Source organism: Prosopis cineraria, unplaced genomic scaffold, assembly GCF_029017545.1.
Source record: "Prosopis cineraria cultivar Desert tree isolate PC_DT_omini unplaced genomic scaffold, ASM2901754v1 PC9, whole genome shotgun sequence".
NCBI classification, from domain to species: Eukaryota; Viridiplantae; Streptophyta; class Magnoliopsida; order Fabales; family Fabaceae; genus Prosopis; species Prosopis cineraria.
In genome coordinates, this window is record NW_026555340.1 from 282,971 (window position 1) to 302,014 (window position 19,044).

At 28.8% G+C, this 19,044-nt stretch overlaps 1 protein-coding gene across 1 annotated transcript; it reads right to left on the reverse strand.

Annotated features, from left to right (window-relative positions):
* Positions 1–1,549: 1,549 nt before the first annotated feature.
* LOC129319928 (phosphate transporter PHO1-like) lies at positions 1,550–16,648 on the reverse strand. The gene is made up of 13 exons (XM_054965037.1): positions 16,418–16,648; positions 15,412–15,492; positions 15,075–15,303; positions 11,719–12,058; positions 10,077–10,125; positions 7,650–7,721; positions 7,281–7,410; positions 5,424–5,544; positions 4,661–4,910; positions 3,166–3,272; positions 2,862–2,904; positions 2,603–2,755; positions 1,550–1,858 (listed from the first exon to the last, which is right to left on the reverse strand). Exons 1-13 carry the CDS (start codon positions 16,643–16,645, stop codon positions 1,655–1,657), a joined length of 2,007 nt encoding a protein of 668 aa, XP_054821012.1. The 5' UTR covers positions 16,646–16,648; the 3' UTR covers positions 1,550–1,654.
* Between the last annotated feature and the right edge of the window lie 2,396 nt (positions 16,649–19,044).

Consider the following 19,044-nt stretch of genomic DNA (forward strand, 5'->3'; position numbering starts at 1 on the left):
ATGATCTTATATGAACTGTGATGAGTGAACTATACAAGTTAGTTTAATGGGCAAATGCCCAACCTACAACTTTGAAATATTAAGTTATTCCTCATCTCCTATCTGATTGAATCAAAAATATAGAAAGATAATTAATTAATTAATAAGGTGGTTATTGATATGATTTTGTGTTTGTTTTAAGATATCATTATTTTGAATTTTAAATTCAATAATAATATAATATAATAAGATACAATCAATCATAACCAACACACGTCTCTCTTATATTTTCTCTACTATGTCTGTGCACTATTTGACAACCATGAAGGTCTACTAGTTGTATACTTGTCTATACTCGAGGTAATTGAGAAGTCATAAGCTATGAATTCCTCAGGTATGCATGTTGATTTTACTTATATTATTTGAGTTATATGCATTGAGATACTAATTTTAACAATTTCAATGAAGATAATTAATTCTCACAGCAAGAAGAATATTTTCAGCGATGCACTAATACCAGTGTTGAAAATATCTCATAAATTGAAATAACATAATCAAAGTTAAGTTTCTTGAGCGTGCCTGAAAATGCATTGCTATAGAGAGAATACAAACCTAATTAAGGAGATCTCAATTTACCTCGGGAGCGGGTGGGTTTACAACCTATAAAACCCCTCAACTTTCAAATGGTACATAAAAGATTGGAGAGTGTGGAAGACGATGATCTGTTGAACCTGATGAGGACCAGGGTTATCTTCACTTATAAATATGACTTAATTAATTATTTTTAACTCTCTCAAACTTGACCTAGTAAGCTAATTAAAATATATGGACACAATAATTAATGACTAAAGAGTTGTCATCAGTTGAGCCTCTATTCAAGGGGCTCACTTATAGTCTATCTATCACAGTCCATATAAAATTATAAATAACAAACATGTTTTAGGCTCAATACTGATTAATAAAAATCCATGATATATATATATATATATATATATAATATAATATTTCAACGAGACTTTCTTTATTAAAATTTAGACTTTTGCCAGGGATAATTAGAGGAAATTGATTTACGAAAGAAATGTCTCCTAAGATACATTTCAGTATGCCATACACTTGGTGGCAATTGATACTTGAATGATTCTTGGCATCAGATAAATGATGAGGGACGACCTAAATTCTCAATCAATTAAAAGATGCACGCATGGTACGGACTAATATTCCAAGTCCCTAATATTTACTACCTTTTAAATGTTAATGTAAAATGTTTCTAAATAACCTACGTAAATAGACTTTTCTGCAGAAGTACTTTTCCCTCTTATGTCGACTCACTTTAGAAGACATGTTCACGTGTAAGAGAAAAGAACATCAATTGTCAGAATCAGTCTCTCTAAATGGTAATGGAACCGCCTTCACTGCTCGAAAATGACCCACGTTATTTAAATGCTCATTCTCCAACCTGTAATTTTGATAACAAATTAACTTGCCTGGAGAAAAGGCATATTAAAGGCCTCTAACCCAATTGGGAGGGGGTGGGGGTAGAGAGAGAGAGAGAGAGAGAGAGAGAGAGAGAGAGAGAGAGAGACTTGGTATCAAGGACTTACTATGGATATGTAGTATACGTTTTTGTTCTTTAGAATTAGATCATCTCTGAGCCATGGGTTTCTTGAGTTGGGATTTAGAAACCCCAGTCCTTAACAAAGTCCCAATACAATTGATACACGGTGGCCACGACAGAAGTTATCAATACAATAGCAAACCATAGATTGTCTTCTCGTCTGCCATACGTTACTCTTGCTCCTGCTGCCACCATGGCTGAAACATACTTCCCCATGTTTACTAGATGGTTCAAATCTGAATCATCGAACCACCTCCTTGCACACTTGTACCAACATTCATACAAAATAGATTATTATGTCTATAAAAAAAATGTATTATTTGTCTGATGATCTCAGTGATGCAATGTGTGTATAACAATGGGTTCAATGGCAAATTGGTCTTTATATCATATGTCCTAGAGTGTCTAGCATTCTAAATTCATTTTTTTGTGCAATGTTCCTTTTTAATTTTTGAAAAGTGTAATGTTGCCTCTACTGTTAACAAAAGTTAACTTTAATTGTTAGTTGAACAAAAATATGATAGGAAAGGTCCAAGAAAATTTCGGAAAAGACCCTAACATTATAGACAAGGATCCAAAACATTATAGTAAATGTCAAGAAAATTTTCGTAGTCATTTAATGTAATTTCTAAGATTATTTTTCAGTCAACTAATGATTAAAGTTAATTTTTGTTAATAGTAAGAGTTTAGGGTTTCAAACACTCTTGGCTTATAATTGAGGGGCCAATTTGCCATTTAACCCTATAATAAATTCAGTAAACATGTGCTTGAGTATTCTTGTTCGCATCACTCATAAATGATACGATCATGTTGCATTGGGCTTGAAATGTTCTTATTGAAAACATGATAATTAAACAAGCATACCCAGTTTGGAATTCTCATTTTGTTAGCAATGTACAATTATATTAATAATCTCGCGCGAAGATTATAATGTTGCACAGTCCAATAACAAAATCTATATATCAATTTACAGTAGTGAAAGAAAATTGGAAGGGCATGTATACATACTTGCAGAGCGCGCCAATGATATGGCAAGAAGGAGATGATATAAGTTATTTCCATGTACAACCTTCCAGAATGACAGGTCTCTGGGTGGTGTGTATTGAAGATTCTAGCAGATAAGTGACAGCCTGTGGTTTCCAAATGCCTTAACAATGGAATCTGCATTATTAATAACATGTATATTAATTATATTATTGACGTACGTTAATTAATTACGGTTATTTCAGAATGGATGATAATACAATCAACTTGTTCGTTAATTAACCTGGCTTGTTAATTGGTCAGCCATGAAAAAATCTACCAGCAAAACTGCATGTGCCAGTGATCAAATCCAATTATTCACTCTATTATAAGAAATCATGAAAGTTTTAGTCCATCAAATTTGCTTCCGTTATCAATATAATTCCTAATAAAAAATTAAAGGAATAAATTAATAATTAAAATAAATTTGAATGATAAAATTTTTCTTATCTCTCTTATTATAATCAATTAAAACAATGAGAGCTAACGAGAGAATTAATATACATACATCCACACACACACACAACATATCTATATATATGTAGTTTACCTTGTAGAAAGGAGAGCACACAATGTTGCGAATAACCCGAATGAAGGAGTAACGTGTGGAGCGATAAAAGATGTCAAGTGGGCAGATGAGAAGGACTATGAAAAACTGCAAAAGGGAGGCAATATATTACTAGATAAAATAATATATGTATATTCCCTCCAATATATAATTAGGCAATATATTCCCTCCAATCCTAATTATAGAAAAAAGTTTTAAAGCACTACGTGGTCTTTAATATATGATGGCTAAACTTTCTTTCAACCTTGTGCCCCTTTAATTGTAAGCGAAGTTGTTAACATGCTTTTAATTTCTATGCAATACTTTATTATGGTAATCCATTTTAATGAATAGAAAAACTAGAAATTCACACATTTTTCTATAAATTAAGGTATCAGCTACCACTCTTTAAAATTATGAAATTAATTAATTTTGCTTATAAATTTAGGACCAGAGAGAGTATACTCCTTCCAGTTTCTATTATAAGGAAATCTAATCACCTCATTGGAAACACTAAGAGGTAGTTAAGTCATTAACTTATTGTAAAAATAAATAAATTATAATCTCACCCATATTTAAATGAAAAATTTTAAATTTGCATTATGTGTTTCTACATAATTAATGAGTTTAAAGGAATTGGCTTCTCTCCATTTATTTCCTTTCCGCTTCCTATCTCAATCCTTGGATCAATTTTTTAATGGTTAGGATTTAACATTTTATAAAATTAACTTGTTTTATTTACAATCCTAAATCTTGAAATTTTGTTAGATAAAATTCTTTATATTTTAAATTTGTTTATTTATATTCATAATTAACATTTTAAACAATATTTTATGAAATATTAATCCTAACCATTCAAAAATTGATCCAAGGGTTGAGATGGGAAGTGAAAAGAAAAAAGATAGAGAGAAGCCAAATTTGAATTTAAATAGGGACACTATTAAAAATTATAGGGTTAATATATAATTTGAACTTTGAACCATAGGTTTAGAGACGATTTGAACTCTAAACTCTTATTTGATACATTCAAAACTTTAAATAATTAAAGTGGATATAATTTTACACCCACTGTTAAATTAAAGTAAGCGTCTGTTTTTTTAATAAAAAAATTAGGCTTTATAAGCAATTCCTCAAAGGAGATAGGAGAGAGGGAGAGAGAGAGAGAGAAAGTGAAATCTTGTAAAAATCACACATTAGGTCCCATTTTTTTAAGAAATAATAGACGTTTATTTTAATTTAATAGTTGGGTGAAATTGCACTAACTTTAATTGTTTAGGACTTAGAATGCACCTAATTAAAGTTTATAGTTTAAATATCCTTTGAACCTATAATTAGAATTCAAATGGCATATTAATCCAAAAATATAATTAATACTTCATCAATACCTTACATTAAAGACCATTAATTTTCTTTAAAAAATTGACTTATAATAAATACTGGGGCAGGAGTATATGAAAAGAAATAATTAATGAATTGATATATTTAATTTGACTGACCAGAAGAAGAATGGCTGGAATGGCATCAACTTGGGAAGCAGAAAAGCCGGCAGCCCTTAGGAGGAGGTGGATGACCATTGTTCCAATCACAGCAGTGATGGAGGCAGTGCATATGAGAAAGACATCTCTGTGCTTTAGTGCCGTGTTTGCAGAGAACTCAAATATGAAGTTGTAGTTTATCCTTTTACTCTTCCACATGAACAGGTTGCATCCATACATGAACAAGTGCAAGCTTAACAATGCAAACACACTGCACATCCACATTTTCAAACTCACTCTTAGAAATTATATGGAATATGGAATTGATAATTTAAAGAAATATAATGAAATAGACTTCAAAAAACACTATAATCATTTAAGGGTAAACTAACAAATTGACTTTTAAATTATAGGTTCGAAAGTGTCTGTTACTTTAAACTTATTTTTAGTGTGATGTTCCTCTTTAACTTTTAAAAATATTATAATCTAACTCTTATTATTAATAAAAATTAACTTTAACTTTTAGTTAAAAAGAAAGGTCGAGAAAATTTTATTGATCCTTTTCTATAATTTTATATATTCTTTTTTAGTCAACTAATAATCAAAGTCAATTTTTATTTAGGGTTAGGACCAAATTATACCATTTTCAATAGTTGAAAAGGAGCATTATTCCAAAAGTTAATTTAGAATTCCAAACACTACTAGATGAGGAATCAATTTGCTATTAAATCTCCATCATTTAAAAGATAAATTCTGGAAAGGGAAAACTAATGGCATATAATACCTGAAGACAGGGTAAACAGTTTGCATATAAGCTGGTTCTGTGGAGGATGAGAATATGCCGCACAGATGAGCCAAGATTGCGTATACACAGAACAATGATGCAAAACAACCTGTAAGCAAACCTGAAAGAAGCTTGAAAATTAGCAAGATCGAATCCGCGACCTCATGAGAGTGATAATATTTCACAAAGTCACCAATAGCGTAGCTCCTTTTGATGATCTCTATCTAATATTTTTTATTCTTTATAATTATTCTTCATACATTTCACTATGTTCAATAGAGAAACTTTCTTTAATGACGATAAGGTCGGAATGCTTCAACTCACTGGCATTAAGGTTCCGGAAAAATTTGGTTAAAAAATTTGTTGCAAACAAACCATTGCAAATTATGAAACTTAACTGTCATACATTCCTGTTTTTTAATTGTGACTTTTGTATTTGTAATTTTCTGAGTTAATATTTACAACTAATTATTTTTCAATAAAATTTTTTAAAAAACTTAAAATAATTTTTAAATGGAAGTTTTGAGACTAAACTTTTTTTTTTTTTTCAACCTTTGAAAACCATCAAGTTGTTATCTCTCTTTAAAAAAATTTATTTTCATATGAACGTTATTGCTTTAAATGGGTAAATAACAAATTTACTCCTAAACTATAGGTCTAGGAATATTTGGTATACTAAACTTTATTTTTGGTACAATATTTCTTCTTCACTTTTGAAAACAGTACAATATTATTCCCTACTGTTAATAAAAGCTAATTTTAACTACTAGTTCATCACAAAATTATTAAAAATGATCAAGAAAATTTTATTGATAATTTTCTGTAATTTTTTTTGGGTCCTTATCTATAATATTAGGTCCTTTTCTTTTTCTTTGATTTTTTATAATTTTCTAATCAATTAACAGTTAAAGTTAACTTTTATTAACATTATAAGAGTAATAGCGCGCCATTTTAAAAAATTAAAAGAAAATTTTATATTAAAAATAAATTTAAAATTTCAGACGTTCGTGGACTTAGCCTATAGTTTAAGGCTTAGATTGTCCTCTATTTATTTTTTTTTAAGTCATTGATTCAACACGTCGCGTGTACTAGCCTAGTTAATATTGCGCCTTATAGTAGTAATAGACTAATAGCAATTAAGAGCAGAGTTGAATATTAAAATAAATACAAAAGAGTGAGGGGAAAGGTTATAAATTTTTTTTCGGCCAAAAGAAAAAGATTATAAAATTAAATGTTAAAAAATGTTAATTAGTATATTCTTATATATTTAATTTATTATCTCTCTAATCACGCATGGTAGAGTAAAAAAAAAAAATCTAATTACATATTGGAAAACAGCTGAGGCTGTGGGTATTGGCTCAAAAAAATAATCACACCAGATACTGCGATGCTGTTTAAATAGATGGTGCTGTCATCGTGCATATAAAACAGGAGTTTGACAGCCACACTTTAAAACAACAACAACAACAAATGAGTACCATCCGTATGTATTTAGTATTATATATATTTAATATATTTCAAATCAAAATAAATAAATTTTAATGTGTTAATAATTTTTACATTATCAACAAAATTGGAACTTATGACTTTATGAATTATTAGTCAACCCGTTATCAATTGCACCAATTTTTATTGGTCATGTACAGTAACAATTTTTTTTTTATACATTACCACACATAGTGATGGTGATATTGATTATATAAATTTTGCATTATTTTCATCCGTGAAATGCTTAATTTTATTTTATATTTTCCTTATTGTGAGTGCGTTTTTAGCCACTAGAGGATTTCTTTTAAAAATTAATTAATATTAATAACAATATCTTTACAAGGAATGATTTTGGTAGAGAGAGATTACCGACAAAGAAGGTGACCATATGAGAATCTTTGTTCTGTTGGGGTCTTAAAAACTTCATTGCTTTTTTTCTATCATTGTTGGCGAAGTGCTTTGTGAATATAGATTCCACTTCGTCCATTAATCTCACCACCTATTATATGTTTTTAAAGAAAAAAGAGAATATTTATATGTTTTATATTGAATAATAAAATGACAAAACAATAAAAATGGAAAAAAATTACAGAAATTAATTTATGAATCTCAACTTTTAAAAATTTAAACTATTTCGAAAAATAGTAAAAATATCTTATGTACATTGACATACCCATACTTCCAAGGTGACTTAATTTAAAACATGGGCTTCAGAATTATTTGGCACGATTGACATACCTTATCAGAACTAACAAAATGAGATCTCTTCACTTCTTTTAAATAATTTGCGGATGCTTTCTGACAAGATACCTGCTCACATCATGGAAAATTGGAAATTTAAATCTGGAAGTTTATAATATTATATTATGTATATATGTATAAAATTGTAGGTGGCTCAAATTCTATAATGCAATGGTATTCGTGTTTGTAAAGAAGGATTAGGAATGTTCCAATTCGTATATATATTTATATACCCACACAGCAGAGAGCATAGATAAAATATTTCTCTTCCGATTGTGATCATAAGGGACATCATATCAAAACATGAAATAAACTGAATGATATAATATATAAATGTTAGCTTGAATTTTCACTCCACGTGGGAAAAAAACAAAAAAATTGAATTTTCACCATTACTTTTTTTAACAATATTTTCTTCTTTCCCCCATATTTTGTTAACATTTCACAACAGAAAAATTCTTTACATGATCATTTTCACCAATTCGATAAATAGATAAATCATATTTTAAAGAATAGGGAGGTCATATTATTGCTAAAGAAACATCAATTATATCCCTTTCTATATTTGTGCCTAAATGATCCATATATCTCCTGTTAGTCCAATTAGAACATAAAATTTTCTAGAACTTTAATAAAATTAATATATAAATATATAATAAAATCTTTGGGCGTATACCGTTTTTATAGAAAAATGGTATATTAAAATTTAGTCTACCATGATTTTTTTTAAAAATGAAATAAATGAATTATAATTAGAAAATGAAAATGAAAATAACTAATCTTAATTGTATCAAACATAAATAACATAAAAAAACTATAAACATTACTTATATAAAATATATAACAACTATAAATAATTAAAATGTCCTTTAAGTTAAATAAATATATATTAAACAAATCAAATTTGAAATAAAGGGTATTTTATTAGTTAACAAATTTAAGATGAACAAGCCAACAAGCTAGCTTATGTAGTATAAGGAAATAAGGATGGCGTTCGTGTAAACCCTTATGATATAGTTATCTATTTTAATTAAGAGAAGTGACTTCTCTTTATATATTTAGTAGAAGTGCAGAGAAGAGAAAAAATTGCAAATAACAATTTCTAAGATTGCAACCTGACTCTGATACGTACCATGCTAATATATTGACGACAAGTAATTAGAAGAACAAATGAACAAATAAATTTACATTAACTATGAGAGAGAAACATTCTCAATGCAACAAACAACAGACACAAATCAACCCTTAACTAAAGGGTGATTACCAACCCCCAAACTATGAGAAAAAAACCACGAGGGATTACGATGAATTTTCCTATTTAGTGCCTAACCTTCAACCCTATATAAAGGTGTATGTATTGTGATTATCCGTGTAATGGGGCAGAAGAAAACATAACACTCCTAAAATACCACTAAAGATGGTAATGGCAAAAAAGTATGTAATTACGTTATGGATCATATCACTATCTTAACACTTCATGTTTTGTGACTCATAAACTAGTTGTGGTTTTTAGAAATTTCAATCACGTAGGCTTCATATATATATATATATATATATGTGCAAATTACTTGAATGGTAGAAAGAGATAAAAGTGAAGCTGGATAAGCCCCACAAAAGTGCAATCCGCATTGTGTGGTGCTCATCTTTCCCATTTCTTTCTTGCTTTTGTTATCCTTCATACAAAATGTATTTTAGCAATATAACTTCTTCACCCATCATTTGGATGAGAAAAAAAAATGGAGAGGAAGAAAAATTAAAAGAAAAAAATTTAAAAAGTAGTAAAATATATCTATGCATAGAGTTTCTTCTAAAGTGATCTAGACTTACACCTTATTTGTCGAGATTTATTGCTATAACCTCTCAGCGCTCACAAATAATATGGAGATATTTAATAACAAGTTTACTTTTAAAAGTGATTCATGCTATAGAACTAAGTCAGAGAATAACATTAATACATTAATATAAGACTTGATAATTTATTATTTTTAAAAATTTCTCGTCTTCTTTTTTCTTCTCCCTATTTTTGTCATACTTCCCTCTCAATTCAAACCAAGTCTAACGGACAGCGCTACTGTTACAACTACATAGCTAGCAACATATGAAATACAATAAAAAGGTAAAATTTTAGTAAAAATAAAAAAATGTTCGTCAAAAAATTAATTTGTGACGGACTATTCTATCATAAATAGAGATGTGTTAAAAATTGTCAAATTTTCATCTAGATCTTACATCATAATATTTGGTTTTGTTTTAATTTTGAAGATTAATATGACCCTAAAACACCAACAACAATGCACATATATACGATACACATGCCTACTTATTTACAAAAATAGTAGAACTAATCATCACATAACAAAATTGGGAAATATAAAATTTGAGACGTAAACAAATTAAAACACTTTTGTGTTAGTATATACTTACCTTGTCAAATTTCTTTAGTATCTTTGTGAAAGCTACCATATTCAATGAGCTGCCAAAATGAGCGAGAATTTTATTAGAATTTTCTGAATCAATCAAGGATAATATATATTAATTATAGTAATTAGAAAACTTCATGAAATTCGCCATTCCATAATGAAATGTACAATTTAGTGTCTCCTGTAGTTACGGGACAAGGCTAAAAAAATCAAGAAACATTAATTATTGATTTTAGGCGTAATAAACCTGTAATATGATAAGTTTTTTAATTGATTCTGGAAGCTTTCACACTAATGCAGGATACCTTTTTTTCATCGATTAAAAATCACTTTTTACACAAGTGTAAAAATAACCAGTTAAACAAATATTGTAGAAAGTCATCAAAAGTGAACTTTCTACACTTGTGATTAAGAGACTGATATAGCAAGTAATTTCATTTTAGAAAAGGAAAAAAAAAAAAGGGAAGAACTTTCTACACTAGTTTTGTAAAATAATTATTCATATTATCTGAAGTATCAAACATGAGGATAGACGGCAAATATATCCAATGAAAATAAATAAGGAAGGAACATTTGGGACGTAAAGATAATGGTCTTTTTTTGAAAAAGGAAAATCTTTTAATGAAATTAAAAACAGTACAAATATGGATGTGGAGAAATTAATTCACATTAGTTTATGTCATTATAAATAGAAACATCTTGGCCCCACACACAAGTCGTTAGATTTGGTATCGCTTACATTCAATTTAACACTTATCGGCTATTTTAATTTAACATATAAAATGATATTTTGCGTTAAAATTAAAAATGGAATAACGAATTTATCTACACTGTTTAAATTAAATATATTTTATTTTATTTAATTAAAATTTGCACCATATATATATGTACCTATGTATATCTGCAAGGATGGACCCCAAAAATCTAAACCCTTATATTCCAATCATCATCATGCGTACCAACTTTCATTTATAATTTTATATACTAAAAACCTATTCTGTGTTTGTCACATTTAGAGACCTATTTTCCTCTCATTCTTTTTTTTTTTTGTGAATTATTTTTCCTCACATTCTAATTTAGGCAAACATGTCCTCTACTACTGTAAATCACAACATTTTGGGATTTTTTTTTATTTTATGAAAACTACAAGAATAAAATGCTCTATTCATCCTTTCTTTCTTACTATTTAATTAATATATCTCCCTTTATTTTGAAAACATATATTTTAGTCTAAATTGATAACATAGTAATAAATTTAGAAAAAAATTAATTAATTTTTACTTTAAAAATAACCACTTGATCTATGTAATTTAGGCTTAAAATTAGAAGTAGATCTTAAAATTAGAAGGGATGTTTGAGTAAAATACATTTTAATTTTAAGGAAGGTCCAGTTCAAAATTAAAAGGATATCTATGTAATTTAGATTAAATAGAGAGGATGTTAGTGTATTTTACACAAATGATAAATCAGAGACATATAATTTAAGCTCTCTGAAAAAATTTCACTGAATCTGTTGAAAGATACTAACTAATTATTAGTCCCTGTCCAAAGAAAATTAATAGAACTCTCTTTTATAAATAATTTTCAAATTAATAATAAATTAAGGAAATAGATTTCAATATATATATATATAGACACCCACATACCTGTATGTTTTGAGAAGGCCAAGGGCTTTGTAGAGCTCCACAAATGCTTTTCTTATCATTTTCTCAGCACACTGTATATTCCTCTTGTTGACGTATTCCATGGATCCTTCCTTTTTAGGGTTATTCACAAGATCATCCCACAGCTTTGTCGTCATTGCTGTGATTGCTCGTGTCGGCGCCATCGCCGGAATATCAATCCTTGTTGCCGCTGTTTTCGGCTTTTTCCTCGTTGTCTTGGTCACCATAAAGCTTACACCACCCCTTCTTTCCAGGGTTGTCGTCACTTCATCGGTCTGGGAAACTTCTGAGTTTGTTTCATCCGATACTTGATAATCTTCTGCTATATATATATATATATATATATCAAAACACACAACTCTGAGAGTAAATTGATCATATATAAAAGCCTTTTATACAATAAAGTTGAAAGACATAAAAAATATTTACATCATATATATCACATAACTAATTGATAGACTTTTTCATTTTTCAAAAGAATTTTATTTAAAATTTTCATTATCCCCCTTGCATGGACGGAACAGGGAAATTCTATAATAATATTAGTGGAAATGCATACTTAATATGAATACTAATTAATAATTATTAAAAACATAACCATCAATATTTGCTATATCAATAATAATTAATATAATAATTTTTTTTGCCAAAATATAAAAAATACGAAAAATTAATTAAAAATATGAATATCTTGAAATTAAATGCCATAATTTTAAATATGTTTTAATTACAAAATTTGTGGTAGCTTTCATGATCGCCTTCAATTATATAGATTCTTCCCCCCCAACCCCCTTCCTTTTTGGGGCACAATTTTTTTTTTTTTGACCAGAGATACGAATTTGACTATATATAGTATAGTTTTAATTGTCAATTTCCACAAAACTTATTCTCTTCTTCAAAAGAAGAAAAAAGGATAACTTATTCTCGAAACTGCTTCTTACATTAATGCCGGAAGTGAAGCTATTCCATAAGTAGGGGTCAAATCCTCAATAAAAATATGAATAAAAAGCAATAAAAAATAGGTTAAATGGTAATTTGGCCTCTAAACTTTAAGTCTAGAAATGTCTGAAATCCTAAACTTATTTTTAGTGTAATATTTCTCTTAAACTTTTGAAAATGATACAATTTGGTCCTTATTATTAATAAAAGTCAGTTTTAACTATTAGTTAACTAGAAAATAACAGAAAAAGATATCAAAATTATAGAAAAAGGACAAAGAAAATTTCATACAATGATCCAAAAAATTGCAAAAAAGACCAAAAATATTAATTATTGTTACTTTCTTGGTCCTTTTATGAAATTTTGGAATCCATTTCTATTATTTTTTTAGTCAATTAATAGTTAAAGTTAGTATTTATTAATGGTAGGGGTGGCATTGTACCGGTTTCAAAAATTAAAGGGTAACTTTGCACCAAAAACAAGCTTAAAGTCTTAGGCATTGAGACACTTCCGAACCTATAATTTAGGGAGTAAATTGTCATTTAACCTTAAAAATTACCATACATAAATATATGATTAAATTTCACCTTTTTTAACTTTGAATTACGTAGAAACAATGTTGGTTTTGAAAACTTGGTAATAAAGTCACTGAAAATAAAATAATCACCTTACATACATATCATTAATTAATGGGTAACTTCATTAATAGAATGTAACAGGTATAGATTAATTAAGGTCTTATTTTTTGCATATAGTCTAATTGAAGTTTAAAAAAGTTATTTACACAAAAAACATATTTTCATTGATTTATCATCAGGTTCTGCTGAGTATAATAACATATTAATTAACTAATTAAATAATATAGGAGCTATCTGCTACAAGTAATTCAATAGGTTATATATATATATATATATATGGAACCACGGGCAGTGCTGTGTTGACATTTCTCCACTTATGTGGCCACCAACAATTTTCATACGAAGCACGCAGTCACTCAGTCAGCCGCACTTGGAGGCATGCGTGGACAGCATTAAAATTTTTGTACGCATGCATATCAGAGGAGTTATTTATATGTTACTCAAACTATACATTTCAATGTTTTAAAATTCAATGGTGGGATTGGTGCCATTTAGATACAAAAGCAGTTCAGTTTGATTTGTTAACTTGTTTTGGATTGGATGGTTTTGATAGAACTGGAATTAACTTGGGACTTGGAATGGTTGGACTGTTTTTTCTTTTTACTTTTAATTTGTTTCAATAATAAAAAATTTTATTCAATTTATAAATATTAATGTTAACTTATTTTCTTGAGTTATTATAGTAAAATTTTAAGTGCATGATTTGTTTATTGGCATTATACGTATACAGTATAGAGAAAATTAAAAACTCATTTACCTTAAAAGGAAAAATAAAGTAAATGAAATAATATACATATAAAAAAATGAGAAAATTTAAATAAACTTAATATGTCATGACTGAATAATTGTAAATTAGGAATGATATTATCAGTATTTTTAATGTTTAATTTATATTTTTTTTATATATATATAAATATTTTTTATTTAATTACTATATCACTAATTTGACTAATGGTCTAATGGTTAAACAATGAGAACCATGAGTTGCTGACTTTTCTACTTTGTTGTCTGGTCCACTTTTTAAAATAAAATATTGATAAATATTATATATATATATATATGTTCTATCCGGTCTCTATTATAAGATGTCATCAAGAAGAATTCTTTGGCTTTTAATATAAGGCACATGTGGTGGGATATTGATTAACTACATTTTTCTATAATTATCCTTATTTAACGTCATTAAATACGAGAAACCATGTAAAGAAAATTTAAAATTTTTTATTTAAATAGGACAAAATTATAAGTTTATTCTATTTTTGGATAAAATTAATAATTTAACTAACCTTTTTTTTTTTGGTCCAGTGAAGGACGTACGTTAGAGGTGCTTATTGGTAGTATGTGTGGGTGTGAGAGGGACAAAATAAAACAAAAGGATTATGCGTAATACTCCTAGTCCTAAATTATAAGACACTTTTAAAAAGAATTTAACATTTTAAAATATAAGATACTTTGATAAAAATAAAGTTTCATTAATGATAGTTTTTAGATATTACCCTTTTCATTTATTTTTTCTCATCTATATTTTTTCATCAATATAATATTACATGAAGGGTATTTTTGAAAGTTTCTATTTTTGTGCTGAAAAAGTAAAATTGTAAAATGTATTTAATAAACTTTTATTAGTATGTAAAATTTTATCTAAAAATATCTTATAATGTAGGATGGAGGGAGTACATATTATATATATAGGAATCAAACACGAGAAATATAATGATTAAAGAAACACAAGAGATATATATGGTGGAGCTGAGAACTGACCGGAGAAATTGGAGTCGCCGGCTAGAGAGGGAGAAGATAATCCAGAGCCAAACGTTTTCGCTGGAGAATTTTTCCGGCGACGATCGAAGAGAATTTGTTTGAGATCTAGCATTACTTGGAGCTGCTTTTGCAGAATTTCTCCTCTATCTAAAAACTCACTCTCTTGTCTCATGTAAAACTGGTTTACCTTATTCAGTTCTTCATCAAGCCTTTCAAAAAACACACGCACCTAATAGATACAACGCAATTAATAATAATATAAAATACAAATATATACTTTATCTCAAAATAAAGCTTAGAAAATAGTGTCATCAAAGGAAGAGAGAAATGTCGAGACCTCATCTTCTTCTGAAAACAACTGAGCAAGTTCAGTTTCATAAACTTCTTGGCGCGTATCCTCCTTGAATTTTCTCCTGACCTATAACATATAACGAAACCGCATTAATTTTTGTAATAATTATAACTTGCTTCTTCTTGTTTTTTTTTTTTGTGCAATTTCAGTTTTCATATGACCAATCTTGCATTATTTAATTATATATATATATATATATATAAATATCTGTATATACTGTGGCCACGGTGATTTCATAAATGTTACCGCCATTTTGCTTGCTACCGTGGGAGAATGAGAAACTCCCGAAAAGAAAAGCAGGAAGGGGAAAAAAAAAAAAAAAACCACTCATACTCACTTTTAGATCTCTCTCTTCCTCTTAACTCATGCACACTATGAACAAAAAAAATAAATAAAAGTACATAGCATACACATACACACGCATTTTCAGGATCGTTTCAACATTTATATAATTTATTTGGTGTTATTATGACCAAAAATATAAAAAAAAAGTACATAGAATATGCACAAACACACACACATTTTCAGGATCGTTTCAACATTTATATAATTTATTTGGTGTTATTATGACCAAAAATATAGACGGAGAATATGTATGTATATATATATATAGTAGTTCTACATGACTAATATAAGTTTGATTTGAAGATTTGGTGGAGCTTGAGATTCATGTTAAATGGAGTAAAGACGGATCTCGAAAACATTATTTGGTGTCAGAAATTGATGTCATACGTTTTATGCTTTTCTATGCATCAAGACATAAAAAACTACACAACAAAACCAAACCTCTTAAAATCACAGAAACACACGCAATCTTAAATGTATCGCACCGATCAATATATATCCTCTCGAGCAGCTTCTTCTCCGGGAACTGCCCGGCCGGCCGGAAACTAAGTTGTACAACGATATCACCACTTATAAAAAGACATCTATCTATTTTAAAAATAATCCAACATAATTATTTACTATTAGAAATCCACACAAACTTTACCCTTATGATATCAGATTTGTCGCCAGATGAGAGGAAGTTTCCGGCGAGAAAGCGGCTGAGAGAATTGAAAACCGAGCGGCAGAATTCAGGTTGGGGAAGAAGAGGCTTGTTGGGAAGCTTGGAGAGCTTGATCCTCTTGATCTGTTTCTTGAGCTGCCAGTAGTTGACGAAGGCTTCCTTCCATTCTGGGATGAGTTGAGCTTCAAGCTCCTTCGAGAACTTCACCATTTCTGCCTTTTGTTTGTTTGCGGAGGGAAAGGAGAGTCGAGAGGTATATATAAAGAGATGCGTGCGGAGAGCATTAACGTATACAGATGGATCCATGTTTGGTTTTACTTTTCATTTCATGATTATTTCTTTTTGGAAAGATGTGACAAATAGAAATTCCACTTGAAAAAGTATTTTCTTTGCCTCATGATTCACAAAAAATTAAGATATCAAGGTTCCATGGTGGTAATGTTTACATACTCCCTCCATTTCAATTTACAAAAAAATTTTAGACCAAGTCACACATATAAATAAAGCTCATTAATATATACTTTATAATCTTATTCTTTAAAATAAAAATATAAACTTTAAAAAATGTCATTCATTTAATATTATATTTAAAGATAGAGAATATAATTATGAAAAGGATAATATTGAAAAGTATTATGAATAAAACCTTATTTTTATTAAAAGTGTCTCATATTTTGAAATGTCAAATCTCTCATAAAAGTGTCATATAATTTAGAATAAAGGGAGTATAATTTTTTTTTTACTTTTACATGCCATAGAATTTACATTCTTCTATTATCATCCTTCTGAAAAAAATTGCAAGAATTTTTTAATTTTAAAATATAATTTTTTCTTAGGAAATTTTATTTGATATTCAATAGAAACTTTTTATTTTAAAAATATTTCAATAGAAAATGCTTAAGGAATTTTAGTTGATATTTTCAGTTAAATCTGAAAAAGATGCAATAAATTTGAAAAATTCTATTATCCTCTAAATACAAATATTAAACAACAAATTGGAATTAATTACAAAACAAGTACCAATTAAAAACGGAAAATTAGGGAGAGGCATCTGTACAAAATAATATTTATTAAAAAAGTTCTTAAAAATATTAATTATTTAGAAGTACCAAATACCAAAATATAAATTTTAAAATACAATCTTGCCCTTAATCAAATATCCTATATTTTCTCCAACCACACCTCAAATTGAATTTAACAGTGATGTTGATTGCTCTCGTGTGTATCCTTGCGCTGCTTTTGTATTCCGCCATAATCTCGTCCCATCTCCCTTCGAGTGTGGAAAAATATAAACTCTCCATTTTGCAGCGACTCGATTTTATTGGTGTTATTGCTCAATTTTGCTTCATCAACTTCTATTTTACACCATAATTAATAACATCGTCCACACCAAGTGAATGTGGCACAGGTAGTAGCAGTCTGGCCCCTTAAACATCATTTAAGGGTTTGATTTCTTAAGGTATGTATGAAAAAATATTACTTGAGAGAGGACAATCTTTTAAATGATGTTCAACTTTCTCAAGGACCTCACGGCTGCAGGGATACCTTGGGTTAAAAAAAGAAAAACGAACTCGTCCACTGTGCTACCAAACTCCTTCAACTCATTCTCTCGATCCACGTAGACGTCTGTACAGTGTACACGCGACTTGGAGAAGCAAGAATATATGACCTTTTGTTGTTAAAGAGCAAGGAATTATTTTTTGCTCTCTTGATTGTGGGATATTCATTTGTGTGTATACGTCACTATTTTATAGGCTTTTTTGTTTTCCTTCCACCTGTATTGTGCAAGGAATACCAAGAGATTCCCTGAATTTCTATCTTCCTAAATCCTAATTTTATTTATGGGAGAATTACTTTAAGAACCCTATCAAGACAATTACTTACTCTCAGATCCATTGACAACTGAGCTTAGGAGAATAACAACACAATTGCCAATAGACCTTAGAGTAATCAATTCTCTATTGGAAAGAGTTTTGAAATATTTGAGAGGTACTATAAATTATAGTCTATTCTATAGTAGATTTTCCGTTGCATTGGAAGGATACAATGATGCTAGCTAGATCTCAAATTCAAGAGACAAAATTTACTAGTGGTTATATATTCATTTTTGATGGTGGTGTAGTGACTTGGAGGTATGCAAAACACAAAATCATTACAAAATCCTCAAGGGATTCTAAATTTATTGCCTTGGAGACTGAGGTTGAGTAGTTGAAAAACTTCTTAATGAATATCCTAATGGGTGAATAGTTTAAACCACCAATATCTTTGCATTATGATAACTAGTTTGTGATAGTAACGATTAAAAATAAGACTTTTAACGGCAAGAGTAGACATATTCAATTATGTAAGATCAGAGTTAAATTTGGCAGAACTACTAACTAAGTCCTTGGAGAGGAAATTTATTATTAAAATGTCCAGAAGGATAGGACTTAAGTTTATTTGAAATTAATAGTGATGGAAACCCAACCTTTATAATTGGAGATCCTATGAAGAAGATTCAATAGGTAAGAACAAGTTGCTTGTTATTTTGCTATCACTAAATTTGTTTGTCCCTTCCTATGACATTATTCAAATTTTCATATTAGGATAGTGAAGACATTTGCCTCAAT

Excerpts from the sequence above, each read along its gene's own strand:
- LOC129319928 (XM_054965037.1), bottom strand. The coding sequence starts at position 16,645 with ATGGTGAAGTTCTCGAAGGAGCTTGAAGCTCAACTCATCCCAGAATGG. Across the intron at positions 5,545-7,280 it reads TATGGTCACCTTCTTTGTCG|GTTTGCTTACAGGTTGTTTT; the intron begins GTAATCTCTCTC and ends AGCTTCTTTCAG. Across the intron at positions 2,756-2,861 it reads CTGACCAATTAACAAGCCAG|ATTCCATTGTTAAGGCATTT; the intron begins GTTAATTAACGA and ends TTAATAATGCAG.